Source organism: Chiloscyllium plagiosum, unplaced genomic scaffold (assembly GCF_037043375.1).
Source record: "Chiloscyllium plagiosum isolate Xiang-an unplaced genomic scaffold, Cpla_swu_hap1 HiC_scaffold_3, whole genome shotgun sequence".
NCBI classification, from domain to species: Eukaryota; Metazoa; Chordata; class Chondrichthyes; order Orectolobiformes; family Hemiscylliidae; genus Chiloscyllium; species Chiloscyllium plagiosum.
Genome location: NW_028270141.1, coordinates 37,060,018 through 37,081,934, shown reverse-complemented (window position 1 = coordinate 37,081,934; position 21,917 = coordinate 37,060,018). Strand labels below are relative to the sequence as shown.

General features: G+C 42.1%; 1 protein-coding gene across 3 annotated transcripts in view; it reads right to left on the bottom strand.

The window, feature by feature from the left end:
• Window positions 1–17,236: 17,236 nt before the first annotated feature.
• The window catches only part of sack1b (scaffolding CK1 anchoring protein B), a 40,854-nt gene continuing 36,173 nt past the window's right edge, over window positions 17,237–21,917 (bottom strand). For all 3 annotated transcript variants that reach the window (XM_043679355.2, XM_043679363.2, XM_043679374.2), the window contains exon 5: window positions 17,237–20,465. In XM_043679355.2, coding sequence (XP_043535290.2) covers window positions 18,284–20,465 — 2,182 coding nt within the window. In that variant the 3' untranslated portion in view covers window positions 17,237–18,283. The remainder of the gene's footprint in view (window positions 20,466–21,917) is intronic.

Here is a 21,917-nt window from a genome sequence, read left to right as displayed (position 1 = left end):
TTTAAAAGACATCTGGATGGGTATATGAATAGAAAGGGTTTGGAGAGATATGGGCCAGGTGCTGACAAGTGGGACTAGATTGGTTTAGGATATCTGGTTGGCATGGACGAGTTGGACTGAAAGGCTCTGTTTCCATGCTGTACATCTCTTTGAGTCTATGACTCTAAGTAGGCCATTACAGTTAATCTGATCGTAAGCTCAAACCAATGTTCCTGCATATCCTTCCTAACCTTTCATCACCTTGACAAATAAGACTCTTCTAACTTTAAGATATCCAAGGATTCTGAACTCTGAAGACTGAATACCCTCTGAGAGAATTTTTTTTGTTTCTTTTCTGTTTATATAGGAGACCCTTTTAAATAGTTACCCCTAACTCTAGGTTCTTCTGTTAGAGGAAATCGTCTCTCAACACCCCTCAAGACCTTACATGTTTCAATCAAGTTGTTTCTAACTTTTTAAAATTTTATTGGATACAAGCCCAGTCTGTCCACCCTTTCCTCATAAGACAACAGCCCACCTGATGTTAGTGTGATAAACGTTCATTGAATGCTTCCAGTCCACTTATATCCTACCTTAAATAAGGTAACAAATACCGAGCACATTACTCCAGATACATTCTCACTTGTGCATTATATAAGTGAAGCAGAACCTCCTTACTTTTGTATTCAACTCCTCCTTGTGATAAATGATAATATGCCATTCCAATATAGTTACAACATTGACATCTACACAATAATGTGGAAAATTGCCCAGGTATGTCCTGTAAGTGAAAAGCAGGACAAATCCAACCTGGCAAATTACCACCTAATCTGTCTATTCTCCATCATCAGTAAATTGATGGAAGGTTCTGGATGTAGTTTTGCTCGCTGAGCTGAAAGGTTCATTTCCAGATGTTTCGTCACCTACTAGGTAACATCTTCAGTGGGCCTCCAAGTGGAGCACTGTTCATGATTCCTGCTTTCTATTTATATGTCTGGGTTTCTTTGGGTTGGTGATGTTATTTCTGTGGCGATGTCATTTCCTGTTCTTTTTCTCAGGGGGTGGTAGATGGGGTCTAACTCGATGTGTTTGTTGATAGAGTTCCAGTTAGAATGCCATGCTTCTAGGAATTCTCCTGCATGTCTCTGATGGAGGGTGTCATCGACAGTGCTATCATACAGCACCTGCTCAGCAACAACCTGCTCAGTGACATCCAGTTTGGGTTCCGCCAGGGTCACTCAGGTTCTGATCTCATTACAGTGTTGGTTCAAACATGGACAAAAGAGCTGAAATCCAGAGGTGAGATGAGAGTGACATCCCTTGACATCAAGGCTGTATTCGACTGAGTATGGCATCAAGGTGCCCTGGCAAAACTGGAATCAATGGATATCAGGGGTAAACACTCCACTAATTAGAGTCACACCTGGCACAAAGGAAGATGCTTGTGGTTGTGGAGGGTCAGTCATCTCAAGTCCAGGACATCTCTGCAGGAGTTCCTCAGGGTAGTGTCCTCAGCCCAACCATCGTCAGCTGCTTCATCAATGACCCACTCTCTGTCATAAGGTCAGAAATGGGGAAGTGTGCTGATGATTGCACAGTGTTCAACACCATTTGCTACTCCTCAGATACTGAAGCAGTCTGTGCTCAAATGCAACAAGATCTGGATGATATCCAGGCTTGGGCCAACAAGTGGCAAGTAACACTCGCGCCAAACGACAGACCATGACTATCACCAATAAGAAACAATCTAACCACCACCTCTTAACATTCACCAGTGTTACCACCAATGAATCCCCCACTGTCAACATCCGTGGGCTCACCATTGACCAGAAACTCAACTGGACTCATCACATAAACACAGTGGCTACAAGAGCAGGTCAGAGACTATGGATACTGCGGTGAGTAACTCACCTCCTAACACCCCAAAGTCTATCCACCATCTACAAGGCACAAGTCAGGAGTGTGCTGGAATACTCCCTATTTGCCGGGGTCTGTGCAGCTCCAACAACACTTAAGAAGCTTGACACAATCCAGGTCAAAGCAACCTGCTTGATTGGCACCACATCTACAAACATTCAATCCCTTCACCACCAGCGCTCAGTAGCAGCTGCACACACGATCTACAAAATGCACTGTAAAAATTCACCAAAGATCCTTAGTCAGCACCTTCTAAACCCACAACCACTTACATCTAGAAGGACAAGGGCAACAGGTACTTGGGAACACACCGCCTGCAAATTCCCCTCCAAGCCACTCATCACCCTGACTTGGAAATATACTGCTGTTCTTTCATAGTCATTGGGTCAATATCCTGGAATTCCCCCCTCTACCGGCATTGTAGGTCAATCCACAGTAAGAGGACTGCAGCGATTCACCACCACCTTCTCAAGGGCAAATAGGGATGGGCTATCAATGCTTGCCAGCCAGCAACGTCGAAGTCCCACCAATGAATTTTTAAAAATTAGCTGTCCAAGTTCCTTTTGGTACCTGTATTTTACAATCCATGCATGAGGACACTCAAATCCACCTGCATCTCAGAGCTCTGCGACATTTCACCATTTAGATAATGTGCCTATTTATAATTCCTCTTGCAAAAATAGACAATTTCACATTTTCCCATATAATTTTCCATTGGCCACATGTCTGCCCCCTCTCTTAAACCTATTTTGTATCTTCCTTAACAAGATACTATCCAATGACAAATTTGCTCCATTTGTTACCAGTGCTAAATGCGGCGGGATGTCTGGAATTCCAAAAGTGTGCAATCTTTGATTCTGTGGAAATTTAGCAAACCTGAGGCCCTCGCATTCTGAATGGCTTCATCAGTGGTGGTCCTTGCAAACATGGCATCAGTAATCATAAAATTTCCAAAGTGTAGAAGTAGGCCATCTAACCTATTGATTCCACAGCGACCCTCTGTAGATCATTCCACCCAATCCCCGTAACCCTGCATTTCCCATGGCTAATCCACCTAGCCTGCATATCCCTGGACACTATGGGCAGTTTCCCATGGCTAATCCACCTAACCTGCACATCTTTAGACTATGATCGGAAACCAGAGCACCCAGAGGAGAACCACACAGACATGGGGAGAATGTGTAAACTCCACATAGACAGTCGCTTGTGGGTGGATTTGAACTCTGATCCGTGGCACTGTGGTTAGAGACAAAAAAACTGCAGATGCTGGAATTCAAGGTAAACAAGCAGGAGGCTGGAAGAACACAGCAAGCCAGGCAGCATCAGGAGGTGGAGAAGTCAACGTTTTAGGTGTAACCCTTCTTCAGGACTGGGGGTGGGTGCACTGGGAGCTGCAGATAAAGAGGGTGGGGTTGGGAAGGATTTTGGGTGGGGAGAGGGGTGGGTCAGCGAGTTTGGGCCTCCAATCAGATTCATTTCTCCCATCGACTTACCAGGTCATACCCTCTATCTGTGTTCACCTATCCCTACCTCACCACCCCGCCCCTCTTCCCACCCACAACCCTCCCCCACCCCCACCCCCTTTATCTGTAGCTCCCCTTACCCTCACCACCAGTCCTGAAGAAGGGTTATACCCGAAACATTGACTTCTCCACCTCCTGATGCTGCCTGACTTGCTGTGGTCATCCAACCTGTTTGTCTCACTTGGCACTATGAGGCAGCACTACTAACCGCTGAGCCACTGTGATAAACATGGATCCTTTTTTAAAAATCCACATTGCTGTTAACATGTGTGAGAAAGTGCATAATGCTGGTATGGGGTGAGTGTGAGAGGAAGAAGCAGGATGTGGTAGATGAGAGCTCATTATTAGTTTATGCCTGAATTAACAGCAAAAATTCTAATTAAAATTAATACTGCCTTCACAGTAGCAATAGGAAGTTGATGAGGGAGTGCACCTTTCCATACTGTTCAATGTTTGAAAAACACACTTATCAAACTAAGTTATTCAAATTCATTCAGTTCACTCACCCTTTTCTGTGGGCTTTTACTGAATTACCTCTGCCTTGTGACGCACGGTTTCCTAGCAACAAAACAAAGCCGGTGCAACCTGAAATGTAAATCTTGCTGAGCTGACTGAAAAGCAGCTACAAGTAATCTGGTAACTCCTAGCCCTAAGGCTGTAGCCATAAAATAATCCTTTTGTTTAGCCCTAAGGTGCAACTGCATTTTCAGACTTAAGTTCTAAAATAATTTTTATTTATGTATTATTTGCCTCCCTTGAAGCATATTCAAAAATGTGCACTGAATGAAAGAAAAGGGTCAAGGGCAATTAATTTTTGAATGAGTGCTTTGACTACTAAGAAAAATAGCTGCTTTTCAAGGAATAAAAGTCATGCATTCCAAATAAGAGCTATGTGCAAGCACAAAATTTAAAAATGTTATAGCTAATTTTGAGGTGGAAATTATCAAGGCTGTGTGTTTTAATAAAAATGTTCAGTTTTTCAAAACGAGAAATCCAAAAGCAACAAATTCTAAAATGTTTGCAGTCTCCAATACAAAGAGTGCACCAAATCTGTCAGAAATTATAAGTCAAATGCAAGAATCCAGGTCACAGTGCTGAAACGGTTCATAAAAGTGACACTTGTATGAAACCAGGTTGTAGGTAGACTTGGGTTGGTGGGAAGGCAGGTTAATTTGTCAACAGCATGCTTTGTGGTAATCTAAACTGAGAACAATTAAAGCAGAATGCAGTCAGCGAGTATCGGCCAGACAAAACAGCAACACCAAGAGAGCAGTAACACTTATGCAGTTCTACGAGTTCATTAAAAAAGACAATAATGATTAGATTATCTACAGTATGGAAACAGGCCCTTCGGCCCAAAAAGTCTACACCAACCCACCCAGACATATTCCCCTAAATGTAACTAATACTATGGGCAATTTAGCATGGCCAATTCACCTAACCTGCACATCTTTGGATTGTGGGAGGAAACTCATGCAAACACAGGGAGAATGTGCAAACTCCACACAGAGAGTCACCTGAGGTGGGAATTGAACCCGGGTCCCTGAGACTGTGAGGCAGCAGTGCTAACCACTGTGCCACCATGCCATCCCCATAAATTATGATTTGGAGGTACCGATGTTGAACTGGGGTGTACAAAGTTAAAAATCACACAACACCAAGTTATAGTCCAACAGGTTTATTTGGAAGCACAACGACCTGATGAAGGAGCAGCGCTCCAAAAGCTAGTCCTTGCAAATAAACCTGTTGGACTATAACCTGGTGTTGTGTGAATAATAAATCTGAAAAGTTAAATTGGGCTTCCCACCACTCTGATAATCAGTGTTGCATAGTTGACTTCAACTGAATATAAAGATTGATTTGTTTTATTAAATGGGATTTTATAACATTTTTCCTTGTTTTGAAATCACATCCTTCATTACCATTTGTTTTCCAATGAAAACTGAGAGTTGGCTTTGATCATAACAGACAAGCATCAGTTAACCATCTGATATTGTTAAATGGTGATTTTTTTTTTAAAAAACTTACTTCAGTTTGCTATGTCAGCTCCGCCATTGATAATGTAGAATGTTTACAAGATGTTGCAGCAAGCAAATTAGGAACATAACACGATGCATGATCTGTCATGAACTTTTAAACCTGCAATTTCGATCATCTAAAAGGACAAGGGCGGCAGGTGCATCTAAACACTGCCTTCAAGTAAGTTCCCCTTCAAGTCATACACTATCCTTTCTTGGAACTACATCGTAGTTCATTGTTGCTGTGTCAAAATGTTGAAACTCCCTTTCTAATAGCACTGTCAGTATAATAACATCTCTAGGAATGCAGCAATTCAAGAAGGAAACTCACTACCAGCCTTCTGTGTGTAGGGATGATCAATAGTCTTGCTAACAAATCTCACATGCCATAAAAGATTTTTTTTTTAAATATGAAATGACTGAGGGCCTCACAGAACATATAGGTATCATGCAAAATAAATGGTTGCGAAACTAATAATGAAAGACTCTACTGGAATTAAGGCATTGTTGCAAAACAAAGAAAATATTGAGCTTTAATTGACTGGTTAGGAACAAAATAATTCACAATTTATGACATATTTATGTCGCTGATCTCAATCAGATAGATTGTATATTGTTGCCAGCTCAGGCAGTTGAGGAGAAACACACAATTCAAACATTTTAGGTCACAAACAAATCTGGAATTATTAATTACTTCAACACTTTTCCCAATCCAAAATACCGTAGGTACTGAAGTTCTGAAATAAACAAATAAACTACTGGAGAAACTAAGCAGATCTTGCTGTGCCTATGGTGAGAGAAACAGAGTGAACATTTTGAGTCCGATATGGACCTTCTTGGACTCAAAGCATTAACTCTATTTCTCTCCCAACAGAGGCTGCCTGACCTGCTGAGTTTCTCCAGCAGTCTGTCTTTCTTAATTTAATAGTCACATTGGACAAGATTCAGAAGTCAAAGATGAGTGGTTTGATCCAGACTGGGGAATGGGGGGAGCAGTGTGTCCCGAGGAGTCTCCATTGAGAAAACTATTTTTTTGATTCATCAATGACACAGACTTTTATAAGGGGAATGACTTCAACAATTTCAGATGACATGAAACTCAGAAGTGTTGTGACCAACTTAGAAGATAGCCATAAATCCTGGAGGACGTGGCCAAACATGGTGGAATAGGCATGTGGCAGATGAAACTTTTCACAGAATGTGAAGTCATATATTTTAGGTGGAAAGAATGTGCAATAGCAATTTAATATTGTAAGGTTTATTTTTAAAGGATGCAATTAGAGAGATCGAAGGGGCTGGATGTATGTACATGCTTGAAGTTTGCAAGATAAAAGACTGATTTAAGGGTCAATGGGTTTATTGATGTCACAGGCAGAGACATAGATTACGAAAACAAGGAAGTTATACTAAATGTTTGTAAATTATTAATTTGGCATCCATTGGAGCATTCTGTTCAATTCTTGGCCCCACAATTCAAGAAGCATGTCAAAGTCTTTCAAAGAGGCAAAAGTGAGGACTGCAGATGCTGGAAACCAGAGTTTAGATCAGAGTGGTGCTGGAAAAGCACAGCAGGTCAGGCAGCATCTGGGGAGCAGGACAATCGATGTTTCGGGCAAAAGCCCCACCCCCATTCACCTATTGTACTCTTTGCTACCTTCCCCCACCCTCCCCTCTGACCTATCACCTCTGTCCCCACCCCCATTCACCTATTGTACTCTTTGCTGCCTTCTCCCCAGTCTCACACCCCCCCCATTTATCTCTCCACCGTGGAGGCTTCCTGCCTCTATTCCTGATGAAGGGCTTTTGCCCAAAAAGTCGATTTTTCTGCTCCTCGGATGCTACCTGACCTGCTGTGCTTTTCCAGCACCACTCTGATCTAAAGTCTTTCAAAGGCACAGAGCAGATTTATAGAATAGCACCAAAAATGAGGCAGCTGAGCTCTGTGGAGGGACCAGAGAAACACAATTCAGGATGTAACAGTGTAGCAGTAGTTGTTACTGATTAATAAGACATCTGAGTAATGACCTGGCACTGTAGAAGCATTGAGAGGCATGGCAGACATATTCAAGATGGCAACGGAGTAGTAGAGATGTATGCCCAAGGCTTATCCGCTCTCAAGTGCATTTTGTTTCCTTAATTCTACCCTTTTTCTTTTATAATTTCCCTTGGACAAGATTCAGAAGTCAAAGATGAGTGGTTTGATCGAAATTGGCAGGGCAGCCAGAGAAGACCACGTGCGGAATGGCATCTCTCTCAGATGTCACGGCAGTGGGCACATCCTCCTGGTTGGCAGTGGCAGCAGCAGCAAAGCTCTTTTGGTGATTGGAGGTGGTGCCGATAAGGCGACCATCTTGGAGGAGGGCGACCGGAGTAGCACTCTTGCTGAGATGGTGACAGCTTGGTCTGGCAGCAGAGCCAGGGACTCCTGATTGCACTAGGCTCAGAGCGGGGATTCCTGACATCAAGGTGACAGTGCAGCAGATTTATCTGGTCAGACAATTCGAGGCTCAGGACTCTCTTTTAGTTATATCTTTTATCCATTTCATTTTTAAACTATGCAAAATGATGCCTGATTGTGGTGACTGTTCAGAGTCAAAGAGCCACAGAGATGTACAGCACTGAAATAGACCCTTCGGTCCAACTCATCCATGCCGACCAGATATGCCAACCCAATCTAGTCCCACCTGCCAGCACCCAGCCCATATCCCTCCAAACCCTTCCTATTCATATACCCATCCAGAAGCCTTGTAAATGTTACAGTTGTACCAGCCTCCACCACTTCCTCTGGCAGCTCATTCCATACACATACCACCCTCTGCGTGAAAAGGTTGCCCCTTAGGTCTCTTTTATATCTTTCCCCTCTCACCCTAAACCTATGCCCTCTACTTCTGGATTCCCCCACTCAAGGGAAAAGACTTTGCCTATTTACCCTATCCATGCCCCTCATGATTTTATAAACCTCTATAAGGTCTCCCCTCAGCCTCAGATATTCCAGGGAAAACAGCCCTAGTCTATTCAACCTTTCCCTATAGCTCAAATCCTCCAACCCTGGCAACATCCTTGTAAATCTTTTCTGAACGCTTTCAAGTTTCACAACATCTTTCCAATAAGAATGAGACCAGAATTGCATGCAATATTCCAACAGTAGTCTAATTAATGTCCTGTACACCGCAACATGACCTCCCAACGCCTGTATTCAATACTCTGACCAATAAAGAAAAGCATACCAAACACCTTCTTAATTATCCTATCTACCTGTGACTTCACTTTCAAGGAGCTATGAACCTGCACTCCAAGGTCTCTTTGTTCAGCAACACTCCCAAGGACCATTAAATGTATAAGTCCTGCTAAGATTTGCTTTCCCAAAATGCAGCACCTCGCATTTATCTAAATTAAACTCCATCTGCCATTTCTCGGCCCAATGGCCCATCTGATCAAGATCCCATTGTAATCTGAGATAACCTTCTTCGCTGTCAGCCACACCTCCAATTTTGGTGTCATCTTCAAACTTACTAACTATATCATTTATGCTCACATCCAAATCTTTTATAAAAATGATGAAAAATAATGGACCCAACACTGATCCTTGTCGCACTTCACTGGTCACAGGCCTCCAGTCTGAAAAACACCACGCTCTGCTTTCTACCTTTGAGCCAGTTCTGTATCCAAATGGCTAGTTCTCCCTGTATTCTGTGAGATCTAACCTTGCTAACCAGTCTCCCATGGGGTACCATGTTGAACGCCTTACTGAAGTCCATATGGATCACATCTACCGCTCTGCCCTCATCCATCCTCTTTGTTATTCCTTCAAAAAACTCAATCAAGTTTGTGAGACATGATTTCCCACGCACAAAGCCATGTTGCCTATCCCTAATCCGTCCTTGCCTTTCCAAATACATGTACATCCTGTCCCTCAGGATTCCCTCCAACAACTTGCCCATCACTGACGTCAGGCTCAAAAGTCTGTAGTTCCGTGGCTTTTCCTTACCACCCTTCTTAAACAGTGGCACCACGTTTGCCAACCTCCAGTCTTCCGGCACCTCACCTGTGACTATTGATGATCAATATCTCAGTAAGAGGCCCAGTAATCACTTCCTTAGCTTCCCACAGAGTTCTAGAGTACACCTGATCAGGTCCTGGGGATTTATCCACTTTTATGCGTTTCAAGACATCCAGCACTTCCTCCTCTGTAATATGGACATTTTTCAAGATGTCACCATCTATTTTCCTGCATTCATTATCTTCCATGTCCTTTTCCCACAGTCAATACTGATGCAAAATACTCGTTTAGTATCTCCCCCATCTCCTGCAGCTCTACACAAAGGCTACCTTGCTGATCTTTGAGGGGCCCAATTCTCTCCCTTGTTATCTTTTTGTCCTTAATATATTTCTAAAAACCCTTTGGATTCTCCTTAACTCTATTTGCCAAAGCTATCTCATGTCCCCTTTTCGCCCTCCTGATTTCATTCTTACTCCTACTGCCTTTATACTCTTCTAAGGATTCACTCGATCTATCCTGTGTATACCTTACATATGTTTCCTATTTTTCTTAACCAAACCCTCAATTTATTTAGTCATCCAGCATTCCGTACACCTACCAGCCTTCCCTTTCAACCTGACAGGAATATACTTCCTCTGAACGCTCGTTATCTCATTTCTGAAGGCATCCCATTTTCCAGCCATCCCTTTACCTGCAAACATCTGCCTCCAATCAGCTTTCGAAAGTTCTTGTCTAGTACCATCAAAATTGTCCTTTCTCCAATTTAGAACTTAATTTTTAGATCTGGTCTATTCTTTTCCACCATTATTTTAAAGCGAATAGAATTATGGTCACTTACCCCAAAGTGCTCCCCCACTGATACCTCAGTCACCTGCCCTGCCTTATTTCCCAAGAGTAGGTTAGGTTTTGCACCTTCTCTACTAGGTACCTCCACATACTGAATCAGAAAATTTTCTTGTACACACTTAACAAATTCCTCTCCATCTAAACCCTTAACACTGTGGCAGTCCCAGTCTATGTTTGGAAAGTTAAAATCCCTTACCATAACAACTCAATTATTATTACTAATAACTGAGATCTCCTTACAAACTTGTTTCTCAATTTCCCTCTGACTATTAGGATGTCTAATAATACAATCCCAATAAGGTGATCACCCTTTCTTATTTTTCAGTTCCACCCAAATAACTTCCCTGGGTGTAATTCCGGGAATATCCCACCTCAGTACAGCTGTAATGCTATCCCTTATCAAAAACTCCACTCCCCCTCCTCTCTTGCCTCCCTTTCTATCCTTCATGTAGCATTTGTATCCTGGAACATTAAGCTGCCATTCCTGTTCAGCTTGAGCCATGCTTCTGTAATTGCTATGCTATCCCAGTCCCATGTTCCTAACCAAGCCCTGAGTTCATCTGCCTTCCCTGTTAGGCCTCTTGAATGAAAGCAATACAGTTTAATTTTTCAGTTCCACCTTGTTCTCTGCTTTGTCCCTGCCTGCCCTGACTGTTTGACTCACCTTTGTTCTCAACTGTACCAGTCTCAGATTGATCTCTTTCCTCACTATCTCCCTGGGTCCACCCACCGCCCCCCTCTATAAATCCTCCCGAGCAGCTTGAGCAAACCTCCCTGCCAGTATATTAGTCCCCTTCCAATTCAGGTGCAATCCGTCCTTCTTGTACAGGTCACTATTACCCCAAAACAGCTTCCAATGATCCAAAAATGTGAATCCTTCTCCCATACACCAGCTCTTCAGCCATGCATTCATCTACTCTATCCTCCTATTCCTGCCGTCACTAGCTTGTAGCACTGGGAGTAATCCAGATATTACTACTCTCAAGGACCTCCTTTTTAAATTCCTGCCTAACTCTCTGTAATCTCCCTTCAGAATCTCAACCTCTTCCATTCCTATGTCATTGGTTCCAATGTGTGCAATGACCTCCTGCTGGTCTCTCTCCCCCTTGAGAACATTCTGCACCGTCTCTGAGACATCCTTGATCCTGGCACCAGGGAAGCAACACACCATTCTGATTTTTCGCTGCTGGCCACAGATCCGTCTGTCTATACCTCGAACTAGAGAGTCGCCTAACACAATCAATCTTTTGGAACCCGATGTACCCCTCATTGCATTAGGGCCAGTCTCAATACCAGAAACCTGACCATTCATGCTCTGTTCCCCTGAGAATCCATCACCTCCTACATTTTCCAAAATAGCATACTTGTTTGAAATGCGTATAGCCACAGAAGACACCTGCACAAACCGCCTACCTCTCTTACTTTTCCTCGAGTTAACCCATCTATTTGACTGCATCTGTGACTTTTCCCCTTTCCTATAACTGCCATCCATCACATCCCCCTGCTCTTGTAAATTCCTCATTGCCTCTAACTGTCCTTCCAACCGATCCATTCGATCTGGTAGGATTCGCAACCAAAGGCATTTATTGCAAATATAATACTCAGTAACCCATAAATTCTCCCTAAACTCCCACATCCAACAAGAAGAGCATATCACTCTCCCAAAGGCCATTTTTGCTCTTTCAATCTACAGACCGAGAAAATAGCACTGTCTTATTCCTCTACAAAACACTGCTCCAGGTTAAATTCATTCTTATGGCTTATATTTTAAGTTGAAGCTTTTCACTGTATTTTACCGCACTATTCACTGTGAAATGCAAGTGACAATAAATAGATCATTCATTCAAATATTCATAAGAATCAGGGAATGGTGAGAACTTTGTTTCTGCTTTGCAATGAATTATTTTAATCAGAATTGCAATGCCCAAAAAGCTGGTGGGGTTAGGTTCAGTGAAGAGTTTCAAAGGTAATTGGAAACAAAGAAACTGACAATTTGAGAGAGAAATACAGTTAGAACATCTCCGCAAAACATCAGTACTGTAGAGTATTATTCTCCTTTTTTATGATAAGTTGAACTTATTAAGATATTTAGTAACACTGTTGCTGAAGCATCCTGCAAGAATATCTCCTTCAAATCGTAAGGGACCATTTATGACAACTTTGATGACACAACAGCGCTCTTTCATTGCTGGATCTTGGGTCAGATGGATTAACTATCTCTTTCTCATCAAGACCCTCAAGTTCCCACACCCGTCACACAAGGGATATCCTGGAAAATCAGACCGAAGAAGTGGAGGACAGGCCACTCTTTTATTGATTGGGATCAGCCTCTGAAATTAATAGCTACACTAGTAACCCTTTACACTGCATTTATTTACCCTTTATTTAAGGCAGAACACTATCTAGCATTTTAACACATCCCACTATCTCCCTCAGCACCATTGCCTGGCAAGTATTACTTAACTTCTAATTTGACAGAAAATCTGCTCTTTGAGACAGGCAGTGAATGGAAAATAAAGTTCCCTCAACACTGCCCCCAACCAACACTCCTAGGGTAGGGAAAAATAGAAATTTCTCCTTCTGTTTGGGAGCAGGGATATGAAATACCTCAAAGGCTTCAGTGAGATCTATTACATCTGTTATGCAGCTAACAACGGAGTTCGGGATTGCAGCATACTAAAAGGCCTATAAAATAGCTAGAAATAGTAGTAATTCTGAGAACTGGGATCTTTATAAAATACAAACAAGGAGTTCCAAGAAACTGATAAAGAAAGTTTTTGGAATTTGCACATTCTCCCCGTGACAGCGTGAGTTTCCTCCAGGTGTTCCAGTTTCCTCCCACAGTCCAAATATGTGCAGGTTAGCTGGATTGGCCATGCTAAATTGCCCCGTAGTGTCCAGTGCTGGTGCAGGCTAGGTGGTTAGCCATGGGCAATGCAGGGTTATAGGGATAGGGTGTGCGGTGGGTCTGGGTGGGAAGCTCTTTGGAGGGCTGATGCAGACTCGATGGGCCAAATGGCCTGCCTCCCTGCTTCCACACTATAGGGATTCAATGATTCTATGTAAGGGAGAATAGAATATGAATGCAGACCAGCTAGAAACATAAAATGGACAGTAACATTTTTATAGGTCTGTAAAAAGGATACACTTGGCTTAAACAAAAGTAGGAGAAAGTGAGGTCTGCAGATGCTGGAGATCAAAGTTGAAACTTTATTGCTGGAACAGCACAGCAGGTCAGGCAGCATCCAGGGAACAGGAGATTCGACGTTTCGGGCACAGGCCCTTCTTATTCCTGAAGAAGGGCCTGTGCCCGAAACGTCGAATCTCCTGTTCCCTGGATGCTGCCTGACCTGCTGTGCTGTTCCAGCAATAAAGTTTCAACTTTAAACAAAAGTAGGTTCAGTCAACATCAGTCAAGGGAACTCACTGGATTTTCAAAGAATGAATGGTGATTTCATTGAAACATATAGGATTGTTAAGGGTAAATGCTGAGAGAATGTTTCCCTTATTGGGAGGGTCTAGCACCATAGGGCATGGTCTCAGAATAAGGGAGTGTAAAACTAAGACTGAGATGAGGGAAATTTCTTCTCTCAAAGGGTTGAAAGTCTTGGAACTCCTTGCTACAGAGAGCTATGGGGGTAGAGTCCTGTGTGCACTGAAGGCTGAGATATATTCTAGATGAGCAGGAGAATCAAGGATTATGAGGAAAGGGCAGGAAAATAGATGTGAGGAATGTCAGAGCAGCCATATCTTATTGAATGGTGAAACAGGCTTGAGGGGCCAAATGACCCATTCCTGTTCTTATTTCTTATAGTCTCAAAGGAGCTGAGAGGTGCTGGAGAAATAAGGGACAACCACCTTGAGACACTGTGCAATTTAGGGTGACAGTTGTTCTCGAAAGCAGTTAGAGTGTCATAAAGCTATATAGTATGGAAAAAGACCCTACGGTCCAACTCATCCATGCTGACCAGATTTCCCAAATTAATCCCATTTATCAGCATTTGGCTCATTTCTCTGTAAACGCTTTCTATTCGTATACCTATCCAAATGTCTTTTAAATGCTGCAATTGTGCCTTTAAAATGTTGTAAGTTTTGTAATCACGAGGATGGATGCAAAACAACAAACCATACAAAATTCTGCACTGTCAAACACAGGGCCAGGAACCTGGGTTCGATTCCTGCCTTGGGTGACTGGCTGTGTGGAGTTTGCGCATTCTCCCCGTATCTGTGGGGGTTTCCTCGCGTGCTCCGGTTTCCTCCCACTGTCCAAAGATGTACAAGTCAAGTGAATTGGCCATGCGAAACTGCCCATTAGACAGAGGGAAATAGGTCTGGGTGGATTACTCTTCGGAGGGTTGGTGTGGACTTGTTGGGCCAAAGGACCTGTATCCACACCGTAGGGAATCTAATCTAATCTAATCTAATTTAAATACTGACATTATGCTCCTGCCTTCATTTAAGCAACTTGATGCAATCATTTTTAATCTTTATTCACAATATTTTTTTCTGAATAGCACTGCAAAAGGACCTTAGCAACAATAAGTTTGTTTTCTCATTCCCACTCCGATCCAGACTGTATGCCTGTAACATAGTCAGTTAAATATGTCAAAAAAATAATTCCAACTGATTGCTCAAGTGTTTATTTACAAAATTTAGTCAGTTCCTGATTCATTAGAAACAGAGTTGAAATTAAATGAAACCATTTAGCAACTAAGCAAGCCCTGGAACTAATCATGATGCTAGCAAAACTGAGAAGTGATCTTTAATTGGACAATTTTGGCCTCAATTTGCCACCCAGCAGGCAGCGTCTTTCCAGACATTCCCCTTGATGGTAATAAGTCCCTGAAGTAGAAAAGAGGTCTCATATCTGTCCTGAGTCCTGCCTGCCCCCCAGCCTCTCATCTTAGTGCCAGGAAATCTGATCCCATGCATGCAGGACCCAGTGCAGTGGTGGCATTTAGAAGTGACTGTGGCTGCCATTTTGTAGTACAGCAGCATATGCAAATCACTGGACTTCCCCCTCATTGAATCACACCAAAAACACTCAGGGGAAAATCTTACATTTATATAGCACCTTTCATAATCTCAGGGTGTCCCAAAGCCAGTTAAGTACTTTTGAAGTGCAATCACTAGGGTATCACAGAGAACATGGCATTCACATTGGACCCAATGTGGTAATGACCAGATAATCTATTTTTGGTCATAGTGATTTTGATAACATCTTGAGAAAAAAATACCACCTTTCCAAATAAGATGTAGAGGTAGCTCCAGTGACAGCTCCCTGTAGGGAAAGTGGAACTTAAATTGTTTAACTAAATGGTACAACACATGGCGTGAACTATAAATACGTGTTTTATGGAGAGCATAGGTCCAATGGAAAGAAAATCTGCCATTAATTGCTTTAAGCCAACTGTGTAATGGTAGGGTTCTCAGAATAGACCATATCTGTCTGTTCATCGAATAGAGGTTTGTGCTAGCAGTCACACCAACTGAAAATGCAGATCTCGCCAAAAAAAAGGCTTCTTTCTTTGAAAATCTTGACAGATGATTTGTCCAATTTGTGCCCTTGCTAACTATGAAAACTGGTTGAGCTTACAGCAAAGTATTCAAGTAAACCTACTCAAGAACATCAACAATTTGAGAATTTTCCTTCAATATTTTAGATTTTATGCCTGGAATGGGTTCTTGAATAGAAAGTATTAACAAACACTACCCTGACCTTCCCTTGCAGGATTTTGGGTGAAGACAAGATTAGGTGTAGCAGCAAGATCCACTCATGATCATAGAACAATACAGGCCCTTCAGCCCTCAATGTTGTGCTGACCTTTTATCCTACTTTCAGATCAAACTAACCTACATATCCTTCATTGTACTATCTTCCATGTGCCTATCCAAGAGGTACTTAAATGTCCCTAATTTATGTAAGTCTACTACCACCGCTGGCAGTGCATTCCAAGCACCCACTACTCTCTATGTAAAGAACCTACCTCTGACATCTCCCTAAACCTTCCTCCAATCACCTTAAAATGCTCCTCATGATAGCCATTTCCACCCTGGGAAAATGTCTCTAGCTATCCACTCTATCTATGCCTCTCATCATCTTGTACACCTCTCATCCTTCTTCGCTCCAATGAGAAAAACTCTAGCTCCCTCAACCTTACTTCATAAGACACGCCCTCCAGTCCAGATAGCATCCTGGCAAATCCCCTCTGCACCTTCTCTAAAGCTTCCACATTGCCTCATTACAAGAACAATCAGAAGTGAATACAATATTCCAAGTGTAGTCTAACCAGGGCTCTATAGAGCTGCAGCATAACCTCTCAGCTCTTAAACTCAATCTCCCTGCTATTGAAAGTCAAAACACCATATGCCTTCCTAACAACTCTACCAACTTGAGTGGCAACTTTGAGGGATCTATGGACATGGACCCCAAGATCACTCTGTTCCTCCACACTGCCAAGAATCCTGCCTTTAATCGTGTACTCTGCATTCAAATTCGACCTTCCAAAATGAATCATGTAATCACTCATTTCTTCTTCAAGATCTCTGACCAAAGGTAGATCTTTGATGATAATTCACTGAACTACTGGAATATGCCATGGGTACCATCGGGAGGGTGAGGTGATATGCTCCAAGTCTACCTCAGCTGGGACAGGATTCGAGACCCATGCCACCAGTATTAATCTGAACCATTCACTAGCCACAGTCAATATTCCCATTACTCACTCAAACATGAAGCATTGTTATGTTGCCAAAGTATATGCAAACATCATCACCCTCAAACTGTATCTCAGTGTGAATCAGTGAGGGGAAGGTAGCTAAGACATATGGGACTGTATTACATGATTAACCAACACCTCTGGATAGCAAAGCTGAAACTTAAAGGAATCTGAAACACGAAAGTTTAGGTCTGGGAAGGAAAATATCATTAAATGATACCAAGACAATTGCAGTTTTCATTAAAAAATTCCCAAGTTTAATGTATCAACCCCAGTTTTCAAAATACTACTACCGTACAAAATATAGAACTGATTATAAAAACATTTCAACTTTCTCTGTGTCTTGAATTGATCACTATTTTACAGGTAACAAGTCTGAGATATTTATACAATAATAGATTGAAACATTTTCAGTGGTTGTACACATTGAACATTCCATTGATAGTCCAATCCCGAAAATAAACATTTTTGACTTATCAAGAAACACCAGCAATTGAGAGCATTCTCTGCAAGTCTCAACTTTCCATTAATGTTCATTTATATTCTAAGGTACAAAAAAAACATAGATATTTGAAGGTAAAAAAGACATTCAGTGTTTAAATGAATTCATGCAACCATTATCCTGAGGAATCTTGGCAGGTTAGACGTGGAGAAGATGTTTCTTCATATGGGAGAATATAGAACTAGGCGTCACTTTTTACAAATTAGGGCTTACCCATTTAAACCAGAGATGAAGCAAAACGTTTTTTTTCTCAGAAGGGCATGAGTCTTCCTGAAAAGATGGTGAAAGCAAAGCCCCTGAATATCAACAAAACACAGGTAGATAGATTCTTGTTAAGTGTTTGTGAGGGGTGGGGGTGAAGAAGGTTATCAGGGATTGTTGGGAATGCAGACTGCAGGTAGCACTCAGATTAGCCATGGACCATACAGAAAGACAGGGCGGGCCCAAGGGGCTGAATGGTCTACACCTGCTCCTAATTTGTATGTTCATAACGTTTTAAATTCTGAGGTTGTTTATTGAAAGAAATTTGAAAGCATTGAAGCAATCAACCAAAATAATTCACGTTTCACTATTTCATGTTTACCATCATTGAAAGTTACACGTTTGCCTTCATGTTGAAATTACATGGGATATGGTGTAATGATGGCAACAGTGCATTCTTAGTACTATTTCAATGTACCTCTCATAGAATATGTGTTACCACTCATTAAAATAGCAGCATGAGGAAGTTCGGGGGACTGCAGTTATATTATTATACTGAAAAGTAATTTTAAGGCTTCTTACTTTTTAGATTTGAATGAGCCGACAAATCTGTGCATAAATTTTTCAAACTTATTTTCATTGTGGTGGGTTGCTTGGCGTACGTGATTCCCTTGGTATGAGGGGAATCTTGACTGACGGTGCGACTGCTCACTGAGAAAAGTGTTATTGCTATCAACCGGCTTTGCTGGGACAGAAGTGGGCTCAGTTCTTTCGAGTTTCAAGTTGCTGGTTTGCGGCATGTAAACTTTCTCAAAACGACTGTAAACTCGGTGCTCTTTAGGTTGAGTGGTCGTTGTTGTATAAATATTGTTCTTAGACTCCTCAGGTTTTAATTTCCTCACTAGAGAAGAGGGGCTGGCACGTGATTTATGTTCCGTGTTGCCTATGTCCAGTTGTTCTGTGGTAAATCTCGGAGCTGATGCATCTCCCAGCCTCGTGTCACCCTTCGCAAGCAAATAGCCATCTGTGTTTAATGGCTCTTGTTTGTCGGCATGATCAAATTTTGGAGTGTTCACAGAATTTGATGATGTACTTGGTGTCTTCTCCGTTTGCTCATTCTGTGCATATTTTGCTATTTTTCTCCTTTCTCGCTGATCACTCTCAGAGGTTAAAGTGTCAGTACTGCTATTTGTTTTATAGGATGCAACTGACCCTCTACTCCTCGGCTGATTATCTCTTTTATCGCTTGATAAGCTCAGTAGAGATTTGATCTTCTCTGAACTTCTTGTAAGGAAATTTGTTGGGTGCTCAGGATTTTTTTTGCCCTTCCCAAAATGCCAAATCTTGGGAGATTCATTTCCCTTTGTATCAGTTAGTGAGTGGATTGACAAAGTCCTAGCAGAAGAGGAATGAAATTTTGTCTTGGGTAGCGTGTAGTGTCCAGATTCCTGTCCAGCAGTGTAATCTGACACATTGTTTTGATCAGTCTGATGTGCTTGGAAGCTCTGATTGTGTTGATTAGGTCTTTGATTCACCTCAGTTTCATTTTGAGATGACCGTGAATAACTGGATAGTTGCTGTATACCTGCCACACTCGGAGTTTTCACTTCATCTGATGAACGCTGTTTATCGGCAATCATCCATGAATACTTGAGATTGCTCGATGTCTGCTCCCGAGGAGTTGTTGACCCTGAGTTTGCGCTAATCGTTGAAGTCGTTGATTCAGAATTAGGGCTGAAGACATCAGCCTGTCCCATCATAGAGGTCTTGAAGACCAACGAAGAACGCAGACGGGAATTTGACAAATTAGGGTTGGTTTTAATCTCTGTTCTGTTTATTAATTCTAAATTTTCATGCATCTTGGGGCCTGCTGGGTTTTCAAACCTGTCCGTTGTATTCAGGTCAGTGCCATCAAATGACTCAGTGCTAGAATTCACTGCTGGCCCAGCCTTATCATTTAAGTAGCTTTCAATTCGCCAGTTTCGCAAACCCGTCCTTTTCATGTTTTCTAGAGTTGGGAGCTTGTAGGTGGAAGGCAGGTTCAGAGTTTTAGGCCCATGATACGTATTCCGAATATTTGAGCTCCTTTCAAAGTTCGGTGTTATTCTCTTATGTTTTAGGCGATCGAGAGCGTTTTTGATGGTGGTGGACATGAATTCACCTCGGGTTGAAGAGGTAACACTTTCGCTTTCCTCGAGCAGATTCTGGTCACTTCTTTGAAACAAGGGTCTTTGGTTTGCTGGTCTATTCATCAAGAGATACGATGATGTTTCCGGCTGCTCCCCAGCGTAACTATGTCGCTTCCAATAATCATTTCTCTCATACGTCTGTAGGCGACTGACTCTGTTTGTGGCATCCAGACCATTTGCAATGTGAGGTCGAATATGTGCATTCCGGGAATTAAATTTATTGTCAGTATTGTTCCTCTCATTTAGATGAGTGTTTTGTCTCGAATGCAACTTTTGATACAATGTATCAAGAGTATGTCGCTTGGGATTCTGCCGACTCAATGGCTGGTACTGGCTAGAGGATGAAGCGAAGGAAGCCAGTGAATGCTGATAGATATTAGTATTCTGGTGATGCTGCCACATGGATGGTTGTTTTCTATCCACTAATAGTCTGGAGCTTTCAGGTGAAAATATAGCAGGGATATCAGATCGGGCATAGAGTGTCCGAAATTCTTCATCATAGGATTCAACCAGATGTCCAGTGATCACTTGGACCATACTAAGGTTTATCTTCTCAAAGGACCACATGAAACTGAAAATAAATAATTCATTTAATTAGTTGCGGAAAGGTAAGTCATTGAATGTTCAAAGGAAAAGCTTCAAGAATGCTAAGAAAGGAGTCATCAGGAATCCCCCTTGCGTTCAGTAACACGGTTGTCCTTAATCTAAATTCTGTAAGGTGGAGAATGTGTTGCATATTCTTGCTCTCCAAGTGCAGGTGATCGATCTCCTGAAGGTGCTGAAGTTCTGATTGCTGAGCCTCGCGCCCCCCGCCCCATTAGCTGATAATTGTCCACTCGCTTCAAAAGCCATCCCTCACTCCATTCAATTTACCATCAGCAAATTTACCAACCTCCTGAAAATAAAGCAAGGTTTTCACCATCACCATAAACTACCATCAGAGTATTGATCTCCCTTCCTTTCTTAAAGTCCTTGGAACATGTCATCACTTCACAATTCTGTGTTCATTTTTCCTGGAATTCAATGTTTTATTCCTGATTATATTCCTGTCTATCTAAATAATGACAAGAAAGTCCTGCAGAATCCCTCATTCATGGTTTTGTTACCTCTGGACTTGATAGTGCAATGAACTTTAGAGTCATAGAATCATAGAGATGTACAGCACGGAAACAGACCCTTCGGTCCAACCTGTCCATGCCGACCAGATATCCCAACCCAATCTAGTCCCACCTGCCAGTACCTGGCCCATATCCCTTCAAACCCTTCCTATTCATATCCCCAAAGCCCTCCTGCCTGTAATCTTAATCACCCCAAATCTTGTTGACCCAACACTTCTTCACCTGCCTTCGCTCCATTAAGATGCTCCTAACTCTTTGAAGCAGCTTTTGGTAATCTTTCCTAAAATCTTTCTTTGCAGTTTGGTTATCAACTTGTTTCATCATATTCCTGTAATGTTTTGCTACATTAAAAGAACTATATAAACAAAGCTGTTTCATCAGGATATCTGAACTCTGAAACATTATTAACAATCTCACTGAAGGCCAGTTACTTCTCGATCTTTGCAAGAAGTCAGGATTGGGTTATTTGAATGAGATACTTGCTTAGGCAAGTTCACCAGCGTTAAGCTTTGCTAATGTGGCTATTACTTTAAGGTTGCACAAGCGCCAGGCAACGGACCATTTCCAACAAGACAGAATCTAACAATTATACGTTTTATGTTGATAGTATTGGCATCATTAAGTCGCTACTGTCAATATTCTGGGGGCTACTATTGACCAGAAACAGAACTAGGTAACCCTGTATCTGTTGTGGATACAAGAGCCACTCAGAGGCTGGGAATGCTGCAGTAACTAATTCATCTCTTGACTGTCCACACTACAAGTCAGTAGTATCATGAAATACTCTTCAATTGCTGAGATGGGTGCAGCTCTAACCAATACAAAGAAGCTCAACGCCATTCAAGAAAACAGCCCACTTGATTAGCACCCAACCCACCACCTTTAACGTTCACTCCTTTCACCAA